The 21891-nt window shown below is 42.0% G+C and overlaps 1 protein-coding gene across 2 annotated transcripts in view; it reads left to right on the top strand.

Moving 5' to 3' along the window:
• Nucleotides 1–21685, top strand: part of fhip1a (FHF complex subunit HOOK interacting protein 1A) — a 136194-nt gene extending 114509 nt beyond the window's left edge. For both annotated transcript variants that reach the window (XM_033017580.1, XM_033017586.1), the window contains exons 10-12: nucleotides 5032–5210; nucleotides 14073–14211; nucleotides 20511–21685. In XM_033017580.1, the coding sequence (XP_032873471.1) occupies nucleotides 5032–5210; nucleotides 14073–14211; nucleotides 20511–20710 (518 nt within the window). In that variant the 3' untranslated portion in view covers nucleotides 20711–21685. The remainder of the gene's footprint in view (nucleotides 1–5031; nucleotides 5211–14072; nucleotides 14212–20510) is intronic.
• The last annotated feature ends 206 nt before the right edge of the window (nucleotides 21686–21891 follow it).

Below are 21891 nucleotides of genomic sequence, written 5' to 3'. Positions count from 1 at the left end.
ACCAGTTAAGAGATTTTAAAATGACTTGTGTTTTTGTAAAGGAGAATTTCACGATGGTTTCACTTGCATAATTTTTAAATTGTATTATTTTGGAAAGATAAATGCCTCTGTGTTGTAAATTCATACAGACTTGTCCATGCCAAGCACGATGCCCCATCTACGCTAGTCCCACCTGCCCGCTCTTGGCTCATATCCTTCTAAACCTTTCCTATCCCATGTACCTGTCCAAGTATCTCCAAGTAAATGTTTTTTTTAAATTGTAGACCATTTAAAACTATTTGGACCATTTTGTTTTGATTTATAGAGTTTCAAAGGTATTTTATTGTCATGTGTACCAATTAAGGTACAGTGTTATGCGAATTACCATACAGCCACACTGAAAAAGACACGTGACACACAACTACATAAAAGTTAACATAAACATCCACCACAGTGGATTCCCCACGTTCCTCACTGTGATGGAAGGCAATAAATTCTAATCTTCTTCCCTCATTTTTCTCCCATGGTCGGGGCAGTCGAACCAATCGTCGTGGTGAACAAAGCTCCCGCAGCAGGCGTTTGAACTCCTACGCGGGGCGATAGAAGCTCCTGCGCGGGGCGATCGAAGCTCCCCGCGTTGGAGCGATCGGAGCTCCTGCGGCTTGGAGTTTCCGATGTCGGTCTCTGACCAGAGGTCGAGAGCTCCTTGATGTTAAAGTCCGCAGGCACCCGCGGTGGAGCTCAGAGGTTGATCCCTGGCAAAGGGATCACGGGCACCGCGATGTTAAAGTCCCTTAGGTAGCAATGTTACAAAATTTTGAGATTTTAAAAATCAAGTCTGTAATTTATCCCATCAGATAAAGCATAAAAATAAGTTTAATTTGACACCTAATTCACTTTCATATCTCAAGTATTTAAAAAGTTATGGCCATTTTCATACTCGGAAATGAGCATCTTGTTCCCTATTGATTTTCTATGGACATAACAAAAAAGTTGTGATCGTGAACAGTCAAAAGCCCATAACTTTCTTAAAAATTAAGAGAACTGAATGAAATTTTCAGTTATCATAGATTGAAGCATTCTGAAACAAATATAAAATAATCTTACTTGGATGACCTGAAATTAAAGCATATAATTAGTTAGTTACCTAATTGTAGCTAATTTCAGACTTCAATTACTAGATCTAAACATCTATCCATTTCTTAATAAATTATTAACATTTTTAAATAGCCTAAATGTCCAAATAATATTCACAAATAATTCACAATAAAACATGATTTTTAAATCTCATTTACATTAATTTATAGACCAAATGGAAGGAATTCAGTGTTCAATTGCTGTAAATAAATGCCCATTTAAATCAGCTTTCCAGTGGGTCCCTGTGGAACGCGCTGGTTTAGAACGTTCACATTGCGGTAAATTTGTGCCCCAAATGCCCAGAAAAATACTGCGCGATATAATGGGGCCAAATTGAGCTACTCGCAATATTAAATTTTGTATAAAGGGTTCTTTAGAAGCCCTTTTTAATGTAAAAATATACAACCTAACTTCTGCTATTTGCTTTATGAGACTCTGCGGTTGCTGGCGGTCGCGGGTTTAGAGATTGATTTTTAAACTACTATAACTATTATACGAGGCCTTTAAACCTAATAATAGCTTTTGCGACGGGGTCTTCCAGCGATTTTTCGTTAATAATTAACTAGGCTGAACATCTTCGATTTGAACAGCCTAGAGAAAATCGCGTTTTAAACCCGCCCCCTCTAAACGGCGCCAAAATCGCGCACACCCGCAACGGCAGATTTTCAAAGACGCTTCAGGTACGCTTTGCAACATACCTACCTTAGGCTCCCCGCGGTGGAGCTCTCGAAATTTGTCTCCAGCGTAGGCCGCCAACTCCTCGATGTTAGGCCGCAGTTCGGACGGAGATACGATACGGAAAAGAATCGCATCTCCATCGAGGTAAGAGATTAGAAGTTTCCCACAACTCCCCCCCCACCCCCCACATAAAACAAGCTAAAGAACACTAAAAACATACATTTAACACATGCTAAAAAATAATGAGGAAGAAAGGGACAGACAGACTGTTGGCGAAACATTACTGCAAGTTTTCCCATAAATTTTTACTTTTTCAACTGTGAATTAAAAATATTATATTAACTCCAGCTTCAAACAAAAATAGAAAATACTGGAAATACTCTGTACAGAGTTAATGTTTCAGGTTGATGAGAGTTTATCAAAACATCGTAGAATGTGAAAACATTTATATGGAACATATTCTGCGTTCTTTTCCATCTGCTTATTTAGCTAACTTATGCCAACGTCGAACAATTGAATGCTTTGAATTTGCAAAATAGGTGACTGCCAGGTCAATATTTAGCTTAATCTAATCCCTGGTAATATTCAACATGGTAACGTTCCCTGGTGATGGGCGGAAGTAGGAATAATGACTAACTTCACCTTTTCCATTCCTACTTCTCACCACTCAAACCAATGGTGGGGACAAATAACTGGATAGACAGAACTATAAGTGGTGCAGAAAAATATTAAATTATAAAAACATTTCATTAGACAAAGCAAGGATAAAAACATTGACTGTTGCAGTTTGATGCGGGCAAATGTGAGGACATCCTCTTCGAACCTAAAGAGGCTAGAACTAAATATCACTGAATGGTAAAACGTTTGGGGCGATTTGGAGTTCCGAACATACTTTATCAAATGCTGGGAATAAGCACAGAAAATTGAATGTTGGTTTTAATATAGAGAAGATTGGACAACACATGACAGAATGTCAAGCTCGTATCTAGACCACGTTACAACGTGCAGTTCTGGGGTGCAATCCGTAGGAATATTATATTGTTCATGGAGGCAGTATAGTGTAGATGTACTAGAATAATACTAAAGGGCCTGTCCCACTTGCACGCAATTGCATGCGTTTGGCGCGACCAAAACGGAAGCGGAGTTCACGCTAAGTTCCCGCAGGATGTCATTTGCGTCATACTTGCCAATCAGCTGGGCAGGAGGCGGGCCGACTGAATTTGGGCGTCGCACGGCGTCAGGCGGTGACGTCATCATGCAACGCCACGCCGGGCGGTGACGTCATCGCGCAACGCCACACGCTAGGCGTACGCCATCAAGACGCTGCGTATGCTGTCAAGACGCTGCATACGACCGCAATGCGCCTGCGTGCCGACAGGCCGTTGGCGCGTGAAGATTTCGGCGACTGCAAGAATTTCGGTGGTCGCTTGAGGCATACGGGCACCATATGGCCGCGAGGCCATACGGTGCCCGTATGCCTCAAGCGACCACGAGGTCGCGTAATTTGCGAGCCAAGGTAGCGTAAGTGGGACGGGCCCTGTAGACTACAGGGATGTCATTAAGTTGGAATGGATGTAGAAAAAGTTCAGCAGGATGTTACCTGGACTTTTGGGCTCGTGTTACAGGCAGAGGCTGGATCGGCTGGGACTTATTTATTTGAAGTATAGGAGGCTGAGGGCTGACCTTATTGAAGTGTACAAAATCATGAGAGGCATTTTAAAGTGAGCGCTCAGTCTTTTTCCCAGAGTAGAAGATTCTATATCCAGAGGGCATAGGCTTAAGATGAGAGCGGAGAGATTTACGAGGGACCTCAGGGCCAACTACTCCATTCAGTGGATAGTCTGCATCTGGAACGAGCTGCCAGAGGAAACTATAGAAGCGGATATAATTACGACTTCCAAAAGACATTTGGGCAGATACGTTGCATCTAGTGGGATGTGAGCCTAATGCGGACAAATAGGACAATAGACAATAGGTGCAGGAGTAGGCCATTTGGCCCTTCGAGCCAGCACCGCCGTTCAATGTGAACATGGCTGATCAGTACCCCGTTCCTGCCTGCTCCCCATATCCCCTGACTCCGCTATTTTTAAGAGCCCTATCTAGCTCTCTCTTGAAAGCATCCAGAGAACCGGCCTCCACCGCCCTCTGAGGCAGAGAATTCCACAGACTCGCCACTCTCTGTGAGAAAAAGTGTTTCCTCGTCTCCGTTCTAAATGGCTTACTCCTTATTCTTAAACTGTGGCCCCTGGTTCTGGACTCCCCCAACATCAGGAACATGTTTCCTGCCTCTAGTGTGTCAGAAATAGGACTAGCCGAGAATGCCAACTTGGCCGGAATGGACAAGTTTGGTCAAAGGGCATGTTTTCATGCTGTTTAGCTCTATGACAACGTGATTCAAAGTTAAATAATGAAGCAAATCTTCAGGTTAATGTCCCTTCATCAGAGTTTATTAGAAGGGATCGAGTTCTGATGAAGTTCTGATAACTCTGAAATATTACTGTCTCTCCCACAGATGCTGCCGGACATGTCGTACGGTTTTCCCATTGTTTTGTTCCTTGCATTCTGATTTTGTATTACACAAAGTAGGATTGATTCATGTAGAATTACAATGTGAGGAACATTTGATTGAAATTTCAGGTATTAAAGGGATTGAAAGGAGTAGCGAGAGAGAGAGACTATTTTGTGTAGAATTATGGGGTATTGGCCAAAAATTAGAACCCAAACTCTCAGAAGCAATGTTAGGAAACAATTATACATGCAATATGTGATGGAAATTTAGAATTCTATACTGCAAACATCAATTCATGCCAGATTCATTGGAAATTTCAAAGCAGGGATTAATAACCAACGATATAAATGTATATGAGGAAAGGCTAGTTAAATGGCAATTAGTTCATAGCTCAGTTGTGAAATGGGCTTGAGAGGCTTATGCCCCTGTCCCACTTAGGAAACCTGAACAGAAACCTCTGGAGACTTTGCGCCCCACCCAAGGTTTCCGTGCGTTTCCCGGAGGTTGCAGGTGGTTGCCGGAGGTTGCAGGTAGTGGAAGCAGGTAGGGAGACTGACAAAAACCTCCGGGAACTGCACGGAAACCTTGGGTGGGGCGCAAAGTCTCCAGAGGTTTCCGTTCAGGTTTCCTAAGTGGGACAGGGGCATTATAACTGACACCTGCATGTTATTGGCATTAGCTGGATGTTCTCTCTCTTCCTCCGACTCACTTTGCCTTTCTGATTACAGGACCATTCATTAGCGTTTTGTTGTCAAAGACGGAGAATATGTTGGAAAATGAATTACATGTCAACTTGCTGCTCACCGGGATTATTACACAACTGGCTTGCTATCCACAACCCCTGCTCCGTTCGTTCTTGCTCAACACTAACATGGTCTTTCAACCCAGTGTTCGCTCACTTTATCAGGTACAAGAAGCTTATCTGTGCTCACCAGCATCTTACTGAGAATTAGCATTGAGAACATCAGTTGTCTTTAAATCAAACACAATTGCTGGCTTTGACCTCATTTTGTATTAGTATCTTTCTCACTGATTGTAATGAAGCCGTTTGGCATTAATCAAGCCCGAGGATGCGGTTTATTCTGTTGTCCGGACAAATCTTTGGGATTTATGACCAGAAAACTCTAAACTTTTCAAGGACTTGAGATCAGGTGGGACCTGGCCTTGGGAACTAGGTTGCCACTTGTAGATTCACTCCAGGTAAGTGCCGTCAAATGTGTGGGGATTGAAGCAACTAAGGTAACTCACTGTTGACAGGACATTTGAGGCCAGGAAATTTCATTTGCATTGCATGGGATGCCTGGATTAAAAAAAAAACTATTTTGGTTATTTCTGGAAATATATCTTTTTTTCAAATAAATCAAAATGAGGGAGTTTGCCTATTTTCGTTTCCAATATATACTGCTCCTTGAGTCTAGCCATGCTAGGTTTCTTGTCCTCGACCACTTAAATATATTAATTCCAGCAGCAACTTTGTGCCAACTCCCATTCTCTGGGTATTACCAGAAAGCAAGTGAAACCGGGTGGCGCCCGCAATGGCTGCCTCGTCAACAGTCTGTCTTGCCCTTTTCCTTTGTTGTTTTTTAGCGTGCTTGTTTATGTGTGTGTGTGTGTGGGGGGGGGGTTGCGGGAAACTTTAAAAAAATCTCTTACCTCGACGGAGATGCGATTTGTTTCCGTATCGTATCTCCGTCCGCACTGCGGCCTAACATCGAGGAGCTGACGGACTCTTGATTAGGGACCGACTTCGGGAGCTCCAACCACAGGAGCTTCGATTTGTTTAATGTACAAATGTGCAAATACCTTTTGAGCAAATACCTTAAATGAGTCATAAGTAATAGGAGTAGAATTAGGCCATTCGGCCCATCCAGTCTACCCCCGCCATTCAATCATGGGTGATCTATCTCTCCCTCCTAACTTCATTCTCCTGCCTTCTCCCCATAACCTCTGACACCCATCAATACCTTTTGAGCTTTCTACAAGGGACAACGATTCATTCATGCCTCAGGTGGCCTGATAACACAGTCGCACCTATTTTCATGGAAGCTCAGCAAGACGTGGCAGTGGAGAGATTATTGAACCAAACTTTCTTGAGTGTAGTCTATCACCTACACTCACCAACTGGACTTCCCCATTGTCCTGCCCTTGTTTCTGTAACCTTAGCTGTAATTTTAGGACAGGCATCAGAAGCTGGGAAAATGTGTCCTGGACCTCTCTACTGCAGACACTTTCCCAGCTATCTCTCCCAATAACAACCCTCCCAGTTCCAACAAAGGACCTTTGACTTGAAATGTTTCGTTTCCCGTCAAAGAATTTCCCATCTGAAGAAGAGTCTCGACCCAAAACGTCACCCATTCCTTCTCTCCAGAAATGCTGCCTGTCCCGCTGAGTTACTCCAGCATTTTGTGTCTACCTCATAGCCTGATCTGCTGAGTATTTCCAGCATTTTCTGTTTTTATTTTACTCTCCCAAGAATGTCCATGTGACCATTCAGACTTTATTTACCACACCAGTAGTAATGGAAGTTTGGTCTTCAGTGGCAGAACTATGGCCATTCACCTGAGCCTGAACTGCTTTAGGCCATCTAGGCGGAAGACATTGTCCACCTATGTTTTTTAGCCTCCCGATGATTTGAGGTGGTGCTGGCTGCTCTGTGCCATTTCTGCCATTCATTCCAGCATTACTGTTCCCTGCTCAAGTAAAGGGTGCTTTGAGCAGAGACCTTTAGCTGAGCACGTACTGTAAGCTGAGCAGTGATGGGTTCCCAAAGTTTAGAGGAACGGCGGACTGCATTCATGGTGTTTCTGACACCCTTTCTGACTTGTGTGGCATTGAATTCAGAGAAAGCCCACAGTTGAGGAGTCCAGCAAGTTGTGAGACATTGTGTGAGTCAGTATTTTTGGAAAACCAATGGAGTAATTTACTGAAACAAATGTTCTACAAAACCTTAGGTACACAAAAATGCTGGAGAAACTCAGCGGGTGCAGCAGCATCTATGGAGCGAAGAAAATAGGCAACGTTTCGGGCCGAAACCCTTCTTCAGACTGATGGGGGGGTGGGGGGGGGTTGGAGAAGAAAGGAAAAAGGAGGAGGAGGAGCCCGAGGGCTGTGGAAGGGGAGGAGACAGCAAGGGCTAACAAAATTGGGAGAATTCAATGTTCATGCCCGTAGGATGCAGGCTCCCCAAGCGGAATATGAGGTGCTGTTCCTCCAATTTCCGGTGTTGCTCACTCTGGCCATGGAGGAACCATGAAGGTTCTACAAAACCTTGACTGTCAGCTGTACAAAAGTTGTTGTTAATAATAACGACTGCTGGACACACTCACCCATCCTTGCAGTTGACTTTGTAAATGCCTCTTTGTGATGGTTATTAGCCAGAATCAATACCATCACGTGGTAAACATTAGGATACCAGACCAATGCAGTCTGTCAGCTGAAGAATCAGTGTTTTCACCATTGTGTAAAATAGACATTGACCTTTAATTAGGCTGTAAATCACAGGATTGGGCAATAAACCGTATTTTGTCCTTACAACCTTATACCTGCAATAAAATGTATTACCCATTTGATTATTTTGAAGAATTATGGCTGCTCAGCTGGCCAACAGAATTCCTTCATCTCTCGACACCGAAGCAATTATTGTTCACTGTCTGACTTTCAACAAAGTCTGAGTAGTAAATCAGCGTGAGCTTGCTGTGAACAGCATCAGGGATCTGCTACTGATAGAAATAGAGGAGGAAATATCACAAGCACTGGAAATAATTCATGGCAATGATCCAGTGCCCATTCAGTAATTACTTCTCATGCATGTTTCACATAACCAAGGTTAATATTGAAATCACTCCTTTACCTTCCAGAGAGGAATGGTAATGTGACATAGTGAATGGCACATTAAAACAATGCCCCCCCCCACTGAGTGCCTGCATTTAAGCACATTCATAGAAACATAGAAAATAGGTGCAGGAGTAGGCCATTCGGCCCTTCGAGCCTGCACCGCCATTCAATATGATCATGGCTGATCATCCAACTCAGTATCCCGTACCTGCCTTCTCTCCATACCCCCAATCCCTTTAGCCACAAGGGCCACATCTAACTCCCTCTTAAATATAGCCAATGAACTGGCCTCAACTACCTTCTGTGGCAGAGAATTCCACAGATTCACCACTCTCTGTGTGAAAAATGTTTTTCTCATCTCGGTCCTAAAAGATTTCCCCCTTATCCTTAAACTGTGACCGCTTGTTCTGGACTTCCCCAACATCGGGAACAATCTTCCTGCATCTAGCCTGTCCAACCCCTTAACAAATAAATTCAACAAATAAATGAATGATAAACGTTACACAGTATGTGATGCTCCAGCCTTCAGAAGCACCCATAACCATCCACCACCGTTGCTTCTTCGGGCACTGGAATGACAGAAAAAAACTGTTAAATTAATATTAATATCAAACCACTAAGACAGTAGCTATTTAATATTTGAACATTATTAACCAAACACTCAATGTGTTTTCTCTCTGAACGCCTTCCAAGCAACTTTGCCAAGCCTTGTAAGGCTTCTTCCTGCTGCAGAGTGGCCTGTGGACGTCTGCAGCCTTTGGTTGCAAATGGTTGTGATGGATGATCGTGAGCAGAACATGGCCTGGATGAACTGAAGCTGTTGCAGTAACTTGCAGAGGCTGAGAGTGGAGCACAGATCAGGACATTAGCTCCAAGACCCGGCCCCCTGTACCTCCTTTTACAACTGATTCCTCGACTTCCCTCATTGGCAGATTTCAATCAGTGCAGATCAGTAACAACATCTCATCTTCGCTGGCCATCTACGCAGGTGCCCCTCAAGTTGCTTAATCACCAGCTCTGCATTCTTTACACCCATGACTGTATGGTTAAGCCCAACTCCAATGCTATCTATAAATTTGCAGAAGACATCTCTGTTCTTAACGGAATCACTAGTGATGAATCCGCGTACAGGAGAGAGTTAGGACACCTGATTGAGTGGTGCTGCAAAAACAATCTCCTGCTCAAGGTCAACAAGAACAAGGAACAGATCATTGAGGAAATCTGAGGAAAGACATTCTTGCCATAGGGGGAGTACAGAGAAGGTTCACCAGACTGATTCCTGGGATGTCAGGACTTTCATATGAAGAAAGACTGGATAGACTCGGCTTGTACTCTCTAGAATTTAGAAGATTGAGGGGGGATCTTATAGAAACGTACAAAATTCTTAAAGGGTTGGACAGGCTAGATGCAGGAAGATTGGTCCCGATGTTGGGGAAGTCCAGAACAAGGGGTCACAGTTTAAGGATAAGGTGGAAGTCTTTTAGGACCGAGATGAGAAAAACATTTTTTCACACAGAGAGTGGTGAATCTCTGGAATTCTCTGCCACAAAAGGTAGTTGAGGCCGGTTCATTGGCTATATTTAAGAGGGAGTTAGATGTGGCCCTTGTGGCTAAAGGGATCAGGGGGTATGGAGAGAAGGCAGGTACAGGATACTGAGTTGGATGATCAGCCATGGTCATATTGGATGATCAGCCACGATCATATTGAATGGCAGTGCAGGCTCGAAGGGCCGAATGGCCTACTCCTGCACCTATTTTCTATGTTTCTATGTTTGACCTCAGAAAGAGGAAGTTGGGAGACTGCGTGAAGCTTTCATTGGTGGCTCTGCTATGGAGAGGACAGCTTTAAATTCCTGAGAGTTAACATCTCAGATGGCCTGTTTAGGGCCCAGCACATAGATATAGTCCTAAAGAAGAAACACCAAAGCCTGTACATTCTTAGAAGTTTAAAGAGATTTGGCATGTCACCTAATAAGCTAACAAACGTCTACAGATCTATCTGTAGAAAGTATCCTGACTGGTTGTCATGGCCCTAGTGCAACAATTCCAATGCAAGAGCTGCAGAAAGTGGTGGACTCAGACGGGCTTAGCTCTCCCCGCCATTGAAAGCATCTATATGAGATGCCATCTCAATAAGTGGTAACAGTCATCACTGATCCTCACTATCTGGGCCTTACCCTCTTCCCACTGCTACCACCTGGCAAGAGATAATGAATCTTGAAGTCCCATCCCTTTGTGCGATTCTGGGCACCACATCTGAGGAAGGGTGTGCTGCCTCTGGAGAGGGTCCAGAGGAGGTTTACAAGAATGATCCCAGGAATGAGTGGGTTAACATACGACGAGCGAGTGTCGGCACTGGGCCTGCACTCGCTGGAGTTTAGAAGAATGAGGGGGAACCTCATTGAAACGTACAGAATAGTGAAAAGCTTGGATAGAGCGGAGGTGGAGAGGATGTTTCCACTAATGGGAGAGTCTAAGACTAGAGGTCACAGCCTCAGAATTAAAGGACGTTCTTTTAGGCAGGAGATGAAGAGGAATTTCTTTAGTCAGAGGGTGGTGAATCTGTGTAATTCTTTGCCACAGATGGCTGTGGAGGCCAAGTCAGTGGATATATTTAAGGCAGAGATAGATAGATTCTTGATTAGTACGGGTGCCAATGGGTTATGGGGAGAGGGCAGGAGAATGGGGTTAGGAGGGAGAGATAGACCAGCCATAATTGAATGGCGGCGTAGACTTGATGGGCCGAATGGCCTAATTTTGCTCCTATCACATGATCTTATGACACCAGCCAGTTCAAGAATAGCTACTTTCTCACGACCATCAGTTCATGAGCCGACCTGCACAACCCAAATTCTATGTCTTCAAAGGAACACTGCGAACCAACTTGCACTGACATGGGCATGTTCTAATTGTGTATTTTGCACTACTATCTTGTTTTTTTGCACAATCTTTCTTTGCACTATCTTGTAGAACATGTATAATTTATGTCTTTAAGTTGTCTTGAGTCTATGTGCCTATGATGTGGCTGCTAGCAAGATTATGATTGTACCTGTACCTTATCATACTTGAGCATATGGCAACACACTCAACTTTACTTGGCATTACCTGAGAACCACAGTGAGGGGAAGAATGGTGATATTCTGAGAAATGACAACAGATTCATGCTCCATTAGAAATTGTATAATGTGGTATGTGTGTCTGCTGTGACCTAGATTCCACATCAGCCTCTACACCTGCACCGATGTGTTCGTTTAACATACTCTGTCCTCTGCAAGCAACGAAGTTCCCACGTTTGTTAGGTTTCTATTGTGGTGTGAAGAAAGCTAATGGAATGTTGGCCTTCATAACAAGAGGATTTCAGTATAGGAGTAAAGAGGTTCTTCTGCAGTTGTATAGGGCTCTGGTGAGACCACATCTGGTGTATTGTGTACAGTTTTGGTCTCCTAATTTGAGGAAGGACATCCTTGTGATTGAGGCAGTGCAGCGTAGGTTCACGAGATTGATCCCTGGGATGGCGGGACTGTCATATGAGGAAAGATTGAAAAGACTAGGCTTGTATTCACTGGAGTTTAGAAGGATGAGGGGGTATCTTATAGAAACATATACAATTATAAAAGGACTGGACAAGCTAGATGCAGGAAAAATATTCCCAATGTTGGGCGAGTCCAGAACCAGGGGCCACAGTCTTGGAATAAAGGGGAGGTAATTTAAGACTGAGGTGAGAAAAAAATTTTCACCCAGAGAGTTGTTAATTTATGGAATTCCCTGCCACAGAGGGCAGTGGAGGCCAAGTCATTGGATGGATTTAAGAGAGAGTTAGATAGAGCTCTAGGGGCTAGTGGAATCAAGGGATATGGGGAGAAGGCAGGCACGGGTTATTGACAGGGGATGATCAGCCATGATCACAATGAATGGCGGTGCTAGCTCGAAGGGCCAAATGGCCTCCTCCTGCACCTATTTTCTATGTTTCTAAGTTTCTAAAACCAATCTGCAGCCAGAGACTCCATTGAGACTGGATGGGTCCTGCCTGTGGATTCAAGGAAGCAGAGACCCAGCTGTTGCACCAGCTGTTGCACTGTGACAATGTTGCAGCCACCTGGCAGGAAGGTCAGCACCATTTTACAGACCTGAAACAATGCATCCCTGGTTCCATGGGAAGTCAGACGAGAAGTTAGTGGTGGATCTTCCCTTTCTGTGCCTTTTTCTGCATTGTGTCAGGCAAGCCACACGATGCACTTAATATTACAATAGGCTTCTGTGTTGGTCTTAGGGGATGTGCTCCCCAAGCACACTACTGGTACTGATAGGTTACCTCACCCTATACTCACTTCCCATCTCTTCCATTGCTGCTTGGCTAATTCAGCACAAGTTAAAAATTAACGATGCAACTCTTCTGCTCTAGCCGGCAAGGGAACACAATACTTCCTTATTCAATTGTTTACTGCAAGGACAACTCTCCGAAATGCAAAATCTATTCAGCACAGTCAAATTGAGATGTTGGCATGTGTTTGCATGTCAACGCTGTTATATTTTACATTTTCAAGTTCAAGTTTGTCATGTGTCCCTGTATAGGACAATGAAATTCTTGCTATGCTTCAGCACACAGAACATAGTAGGCATTGACTACAAAACAGATCAGTGTGTCCATATACCATGATATAAATATATACACACATGAATAAATAAACTGATAAAGTGCAAATAACAGATAATGGATTATTAATAATCAGAGTTTTGTCCGAGCCAGGTTTAGTAGCCTGATGGCTGTGGGGAAGTAGCTATTCCTGAACCTGGTTGTTGCAGTCTTCAGGCTCCTGTACCTTCTACCTGAAGGTAGCAGGGAGATGAGTGTGTGGGTCTTTGATGATCCTGCCAGCCTTTTTGAGGCAGCGACTGCGATAAATCCCCTCGATGGAAGGAAGGAAGGTCAGAGCCGATGATGGACTGGGCAGTGTTTACTACTTTTTGTAGTCTTTTCCTCTCCAGGGCGCTCAAGTTGCCGAACCAAGCCACGATGCAACCGGTCAGCATGCTCTCTACTGTGCATCTGTAGAAGTTAGAGAGAGTCCTCCTTGACAAACTGACTTTTCAGGCAAAGTTTCTGAATTCATATTCATTATGAATTGAAAACAAGTCCTCGTAATATGATCATTGAGGAGAAGTGTATTCTTTAAATAGGAAGAGAATGTAAATGAGCTGAGAGTCCTCCTGCCAGTGCCCAGGTGCAGCAGGTTATTGGGAAAGCTAACATAATGTTCATTTATTTATTGCGAGGGGAATCGAATACAAGAACAGGGAGGTTATGCTCCTTGATAGCCATCTCTAAATACAAGGTTGCCTATACATACCAAATAAGGGGAAAATATTGCTCAGACGATTGTGAATCTCTGGACTGCCCTTACAGTGGAAAAAGTATATTAAAATATATTTTTAAAGCTGAGGTGGATAGATTCTTGACACGCACGGTAATTAAAGGACTTTTACCATCTGGACGCTCGCAGCAACGGCTGCGGAGGGTTGAGGTCCTGACCATGGGGGAAAATGGAGGAGGTCTGGCCAAATTTTGTGCCTTCCACCACAGTGATGAATGTTGTGGTGGATGTTTGTGTTGAATTTTTATTGTGTTTTTGTGTGTTCTTTTTCATTGTACCGTTGCTGGCATATTCATTTCACTTGCGCTTGACGAATAAAACTGATTGTATTGTTGTTGTATTGAAAGGTTGCAATGAGTAGATGGGGAAGCAGAGTTGAGCTTTATTCTTATTTAATGGCAACATTGAATTGAGGGGCCAAATGGCCCACTTCTTATTTATTTGGTAAAAACAGATGCGAAGGAAAATAAAGTGAAAACTGTTTAGATTGAACCACCATTTCTTTATCAAATGTAAGAAACATGAGACAGTTTTGATTATTAGTTTTTTTGTCTTTACAATAGGTGCTGGCATCTGTAAAAAATAGTATTGAGCACTTTGCATCCACAAGGGAAAACTTCACCTCATTTATAACCCATTCTCATGAACATCTGCTCACTCGGGTTGGAATCCCTTCGTCACAAAAAGAACTAGCCGACAAAGGTAACGTTGAAAACCTTGTTCAAGTTTACAGTTATGAAATCAAAATCTTTCAAAGCACGGGAGGCTTCCATTTAGTCCAATGTGGCTTTGCTGGCTTTTTGAGAGCTATTGCACCACTTCCTTGCTCATATGCTACTTTCTAACTATTTGCCCCACTTAAAGTACGTATTTTAAGAAATCACTATCAATTAGATCAGAAATTGCACAAAGTGCAATATTTGGGATTTAATTATTGGATTCAAGGAACATATTACAGATTTATGAAGTAACAAAAGATTGTCTTTAAACAAGTTATTGTAAGAGCATTGAATGACCATGCTGGTAGGAATTTAAAAATTTTTTTTTTATATTTAATGATTGTAATAATGTCCACGTGTGGAAGAAGGGTTTCTGAAGAAGGGTTTCGGCCCGAAACATTGCCTATTTCCTTCGCTCCATAGATGCTGCTGCACCCGCTGAGTTTCTCCAGCATATTTTGTGTACCTTAGATTTTCCAGCATCTGCAGTTACTTCTTTAACACTCTGGAACCATCTGCAGTTTCTTTGTTGTATTTGCAAAACCCTTATTGTCTCGGTTATGATATGCTTCTCAAGAATATGCCAGTTTTTTAAAACGAAAATGGCTTCACTTTGGGTAGAATCCTAGAACCATTCCGGATTGAAAATCATTCAGCCCATTTATGCCCGCTCCCAGCTGAGCAATCCTGTCAAGCCCATTGCCCTGCTTTTCCCCAATAGCCCTGCAAAAATGATTCTCGTTCAAGCTCTTATCCAGTATCCTTTTGAAAGCCATGATTTCCCTTGTTGTAAGGTAATGAGTCTTAAATCATAACCATTTCCCATCTAGTAAAAAAAATATTCACATCTACCTTGTACCTCTTGGTCTTTAGACCATTCTATAATGATAACATCTTCTATTGTATCTACCTAAATCAGTAATGATCAAGTATCTCTATCAAATGTTCCCGAGGAGGCATTCTGCTTCAAGGAGAACCTCATCTCCTGTCTTAATTTTATAGCAGAAATCCTTCGTCCCTGCCACTAGTCTGCCCAATCTGCCAGCTGATCTGTCTTATTTTGCAGTATATTACTGTCCTCTTCATGTTCACTGTACTTCCAAGCTCTACACACTCTTGTCTGAGTCAACAATACATTTCAAAAGGAGCCATGGTCCTACCATAAAGCCATGGCAACACTACCATCTATCAAACTGTGTTCAGAAAAATAACAATAGAAACATAAACATAGAAAATAGGTGCAGGAGGAGGCCATTCGGCCATTCATTGTGATCATGGCTGATCGTCCCCTAGGTTAAGGGGGGACTTGATAGAGGTCTTTAAAATGATGAGAGGGATAGACAGAGTTGATGTGGACAAGCTTTTCCCTTTGAGAATAGGGAAGATTGAAACAAGAGGACATGACTTCAGAATTAAGGGACAGAAGTTTAGGGGTAACATGAGGGGGAACTTCTTTACTCAGAGAGTGGTAGCGGTGTGGAATGAGCTGCCAGTGGAAGTGGTGGAGGCAAGTTCGTTGGTATCATTTAAAAATAAATTGGATAGGCATATGGATGAGAAGGGAATGGAGGGTTATGGTATGAGTGCAGGCAGGTGGGACTAAGGGAAAATAATTGTTCGGCACGGACTTGTAGGGCCGAGATGGCCTGTTTCCGTGCTGTAATTGTTATAGGTTATATGGTTATATGGTTAATAACGCGTGACTGCCTTCTCCCCATATCCCCTTGACTCCACTAGCCCCTAGAGCTCTATCTAACCCTCTCTTAAATCCATCCAGTGATTTGGCCTCCACTGCCCTCTGTGGCAGGGAATTCCATAAATTCACAACTCTCTGGGTGAAAACGTTTTTTTCTCACCTCAGTCTTAAATGACCTCCCCTTTATTCTAAGCCTGTGGCCCCTGGTTCTGGACTCGCCCAACATTGGGACCATTTTTCCTGCATCTAGCTTGACCAGTCCTTTTATAATTTTATATGTTTCTATAAGATACCCCCTCATCCTTCTAAACTCCAGTGAATACAAGCCTAGTCTTTTCAATCTTTCCTCATATGACAGACCCGCCATCCCAGGGATCAATCTCGCGAACCTAGGCTGCACTGCCTCAATCACAAGGATGTCCTTCCACAAATTAGGAGACCAAAACTGTACACAATACTCCAGATGTGGTCTCACCAGAGCCCTATACAACTGCAACAATTTACTGCTACTCTCTTGTTTCTGCTTTTGAACCCATTATTAATCCTGCTGCTTTTGAACTATTAATGGTTTTCTAACCACCCTGTTGCGTTAGACTTTATCAACCGCTAACATCTACTGCAGCCCCTTCATTAACCATCTTGTTATCACAACAAAATATTCGGTCAGGTTAGTCAAAAATAATTTGCTTCTAAAAAGTACATGCTGGCTTTTATTTATTAACTTGAACTACTCAAACTTTTTTTTTTCCTCCACCTTGTTTTTATAATCTCATGCACAACAGGTTAAATTAACTGATCCAGCATGTACTTATTGTTTAAGAAGGAACTGCAGATGCTGGAAAATCGAAGGTAGACAAAAATGCTGGAGAAATTCAGCGGGTGCAGCAGCATCTATGGAGCGAAGGAAATAGGCAATGTTTCGGGCTGAAACCCTTCTTTCGGGCCGAAACGTTGCCTATTTCCTTCGCTCCATAGATGCTGCTGCACCCGCTGAGTTTCTCCAGCACTTTTGTCTACCAGCATGTACTTATTTCTCCTTTTTGAAGAAAGATTTTAAACCTGCCATTTTCCAGGTGTAGAGTCATACCGCCTTTCAGCCCAACTTACCAAGCCGACCAAGATGTTCCATTTAAACTACTCCCATTTACCTGCATTTGGCCTATATCCCTCTAAAACGTTCCTATCCATGTACCAGTCAATGTGTCACCTTTCCTATATTGACATAGAATACGAATATAGTAGGATGTTCTCCAACCACAATACCACATTTCCTCAGTATAAAAGGTTTCATCGCATCCAGGTCACTTGTTTACTTCAAGCAAGAGCCAGGCCTTCTAAAACATTAACCTCCATTTTCAATGTTATCTTCTCTCTACTGCATTTACAGGCAACATACAATTCTTTGTAAAGATTGACACAGAGTATCTCATTTAACATTCCAGCTGTGACATTTGCCTTTATGAATAGATTACAGCCTCGTACCCCTGATCAGCCTCAACCCTTCTCTTACTACTCACTACTGATGCACTAGTAGAAGACATTTCCGCTCTCTTTTATGCTAACTGCTATGGTCTTGCATTCTCACTTCACTTTTTATTCTTTAAGATAGAACTGCACTTGCTGGAAAAATCGAAGGTAGAAGGAAAATTCGAAGGTAGACAAAAAAGCTGGAGAAACTCAGCGGGTGAGGCAGCATCTATGGAGCGTCTCCAGCTTTTATGTCTCCCTTCACTTTTTATTCTTTTCACCTCATTATATTTAGTCTGGAGTGATTCACCTGGCATGTTTCATGCATCCTTTCATACCATCTTTGCCATTCCCTTTGTTACTCAGGGTATTCTGATTCCTTGATCTGAATTGAATTGAATCCTTTATTTGTCATTCAGACCTTTCGGTCTGAACGAAATGCTGTTGCCTGCAGCCATACATGTAATAATAACAACACACAATAAACACAAATTAACATCCACCACAGTGAGTTCACCAAACTGTCTGTCTGGAGTGGGAATGTGACTAACTCTACCTGAATCGCCTGCTCATAGAGTTCTGCTGCATTCATGTCATCCTCAGCAGATCTCTCTGCATCCCATTGAAGTTAACCCCACTCCGGTTAAGAAGTTGTACCTTAGATTTCTCCTTGCCTGTCTCTTATTAAAGTTTAGGATTGGATGAGTACTGATCCCCTTTGAGGCTTGGTCTGCTTGGCAAAACCTAATAATGCTTTGTTCCTCGTGTGCATAGGAAGGAACTGCAGTAGCTGGTGCTGATGTAGACAGCTGATGCTGTCTGACTCGCTGAGTTACTCCAGTTTTTTTGTGTCTAACAATGGTCCTCGTTGGGTCAGAAACATACTGAACTATTAAATTCTCCTGAACAGATTCTCCTCCTCTTTGCCCTTTAACATTATTTCAATCAATAGCATAACCTTTCAATTCTTGGTATTATTATAATTTCCCTGCAGATTTGCTCCTCTCTCTCTCTCTCCCTTGATAGTCTGTGGAATATTTTGTTTGTGCATTCACACGGCAGTTATTCCATTGGCTACTACAAATGTATTCTATACTAGATCCCTCATGGGCAACAACTTTCCAAATTGTAATTCACACGGCCACACATCCCCTTTTCTTTCTTTGATTTTTCTGCTGGAATATTAAGTGCTCAGTCTTGTTTCTTGAGTCACATTTCAGTTACTGCCACAACTTTTATAATTTAACTGGTATTCAAATTGTGGAATCCTATTTGTACTTTTGCACCAATCTTATTCATGCTGGGTGTGTTATATATTTATTGTATTTGATGTTGTTTTGCCTTCTCCTGTTCAACGTGGTGCTAATGCTTCATTACTATTTTACTATTTCGCACGCTTTAAGCATCTTAATCCTCTTCTATTACAATTTGTAATCCCCAAGCCAAACTAATTAAAACCCTTCCAGACAATCTCCCCACACCGACATGCCTTATTCCCATTAAAGTGCAACCTCATCTGGCTTGAACATGTTCCTCCAAGTGTCTCAAGCCATCCAGTCTGAATCACATTTCCCCCCAACTTTGCAAGTGAATGGGGTGGAGACTTAACTGGAGAATACTAGCATTTTGGTGCTATTTTATAAACTTCCTCAGTAATTCCTAAAAATCTGACTGTAGGTCTTCAATCGTTTAACGTTCCATGTTTTGGTTGTGTCATGCACCTTAATTTCTAGCTCTTCCCTCAAAACATTTTATACTGTTTTTCTTCCCCCAGCATTGTGCGGTTATGCCCCTGTCCCACTTAGGAAACCTGAACAGAAACCTCTGGAGACTTTTGAGCCCCGCCCAAGGTTTCCGTGCGGTTCCCGGAGGTTTTTGTCAGTCTCCCTACCTGCTTCCACTACCTGCAACCTCTGGCAACCACCTGCAACCTCCGGGAACCGCACGGAAACCTTGGGGGGGGACGCAAAGTCTCCAGAGGTTTCCGTTCAGGTTTCCTAAGTGGGACAGGGACATAACTATGCCAAATGGACAGTACCTGTATGCCCCCTGCAGAATCCCCCATGAATATTGCTTTAATAACCTTCTCTGTTCCCCCTGCACATGCCATTGTCCCACAGTGCCATGCTGTGGATTGCACTGATTCACCAATCACCCTCACTAATCTAGTGTCAATTAATGGCTTGTGCAAGACCCCATGATTCTTGCATTTCCTATCCTTTCTGATGGCTGCTATTGACCACCTTGACCTCTGAGACTGAGAATTAAAGAGGGACCATCCCTTCTAATTCCCACATTCTGACTCTGGTCCTCTGTGGCAGTCACACTCAGTTGATGCTGCACCTGCTTCTAATGCACTAGACAAACTGCATCAACATCAAATATAATACCAGCACAGATATACCGTGTTTATAAAGCTAGGTACATCATTGATTGTTATGACCAGCTGGTCCACCACTACCAGTCATGTAACCATTTGCACAGGGAAATATTTTGTTTTGAAGTCCAATGCAAATTTAGGGAAAAATATGGTTGGAAGAAAACCTCAATTGGCAGGGAAGAACTGTAAACTGAATCCAGAAAGTCTGATGTATAAATTGTGAAATCATTTAGTTCCTAAATGGTGAGTTACACAAGGCTTTAGTCATTGTATTTTCCCCATTTTAATATTGATTTTCATAAATATGAAAATTTTAATTAGCTGTCATGTGAGAATACGATAAATGAGTAAACATGGGGCAGCACAGCGTACAGCTCGTAGAGCTAACTCCTCACAGCACCAGACATGGTTCGATCCTGATCTTGTGTGGAGTTTGCATGTTATCCCTGTGACATAGTGGCTTTCCTCCAGGTGCACCGGCTCCCGCAACATCTCAAAAACCTGCAGGTTAATTTGCCTCTTTAAATTGCCCCTGGTGTGTAGGGAGTGGATGGAAAAGGGGATGATATAGAACTAATGTGAACAGGTTCTAGGTATTTGACGAGGACTCGGTGAGACCAAAGTTCTGTTTTTATTCTGTATATCTAAAAAAAAAATTTAAAACATGAGAATTGTAGAATATGAAAAATAATCATTGTAACTGACTTGTATTTTTGTTTTCCTTGAAAAACTTTTGCAGAAAGTGAATATAAGACACCAAGTAGTGCCCAAAATCCACAACAACTTTTGAATAGTTTCAGCAAGACAGTGATGCCTTCCGGTGTGAAAAGTGCAATCAACGCTGCAGTTATCTTCACTGAATTTCTTAAGGAACTTGCAGCAATTGCACAAGAACATTCCATCTTATCTCATTCTGCTCTTGCGGACTGTGAAGAATAGTTAATTCGGTTGAAGAAATGTTTAATACATATGAAGCATTTTCTTTTTAACTTTTTTTCCCCAAAACAAAATATATTTCTACCATGCCTTAACTCAAAACGGAACGGGATAGCAGGAATGGGGAAAGAGTGGAACTATTTTATCTCACCAAAATGAGAAAAAACTTTGGAACTTTTATGCGAGTACCGTGAGCTCACTACTGTTTTTTAAATGTAGTCACCTTATTTTTGGAATAGGCACAAGTATAATTGTTTCTCTATGCAAGATGTACATGAATTGTTCGGGGGACAAAATATTTTAAATATTTAAAGATGGGTATTGTATTTTTGAGTATATTTAAATAACAAATCCACATACATCTGGCAGTTTGTGAAATTAAAATGTGCACATCTATGATGCAAATCTTCTAACATTAACAGTCTGCAACATTACATGGCATAAATAAAACACCAAAGAGCAAATGTGTGGATAATGAGACTGTCTGCCTTTAAGACGCTAAAAAAAAATCAATCTGTTCACTTGATTGATATTCTCTTTTTTTTTAATCAACTTTAAATCACATGTGGCATTTCATGACAATTTTTAGGCAAATATGATACAAAAGTTGAGAATGACTATTAGCAGCAGAAAAGTAACAACCACAAACAAAGGCATGAATTTAATGTGGCTGGCCTGATATTGTTTCTGTAAGATAAAAAAAAAAGTGCCGTATTGGCAGAATTTGAGAGAGAATTTATTGTTGGTGTTGAAGTTACCTTGAGATTATATCAGGAAAAAAAATTGAAAAACAATAGAATTATAAAAAATATTTAAATATACAAGTCTTAAGTAGTTCTGGGTTTATAAAATGAAAATATTTTTATTGCATCCTGATGCTTCTCCATAAATGAGGGTTATTGGTATTTATAAATAAGCAGAGAAGTTTCTCCTGAAGAGCAAGATAACTTATTAAAATATTCTCTGGTTCAATAAAAATAATCGTCTCTTGTGTGTCTGTATACAAGCTGCCAACATAGGTGTCTACTGAGGAACTGTTTATTTTGTTCAGTACCGTGGCTTGAGTTTAAGCATTAGTTTGTCAAAATGTCAGTAAAATGTTTGTTATTGTAGAGGGATATATAAAAAATAACATATTTAAAATATTGTAGACAAAAATGCTGGAGAAACTCAGCGGGTGAGGC

Source organism: Amblyraja radiata, chromosome 1, assembly GCF_010909765.2.
Source record: "Amblyraja radiata isolate CabotCenter1 chromosome 1, sAmbRad1.1.pri, whole genome shotgun sequence".
NCBI classification, from domain to species: domain Eukaryota; kingdom Metazoa; phylum Chordata; class Chondrichthyes; order Rajiformes; family Rajidae; genus Amblyraja; species Amblyraja radiata.
This window is presented reverse-complemented; position numbering and strand designations above follow the sequence as displayed.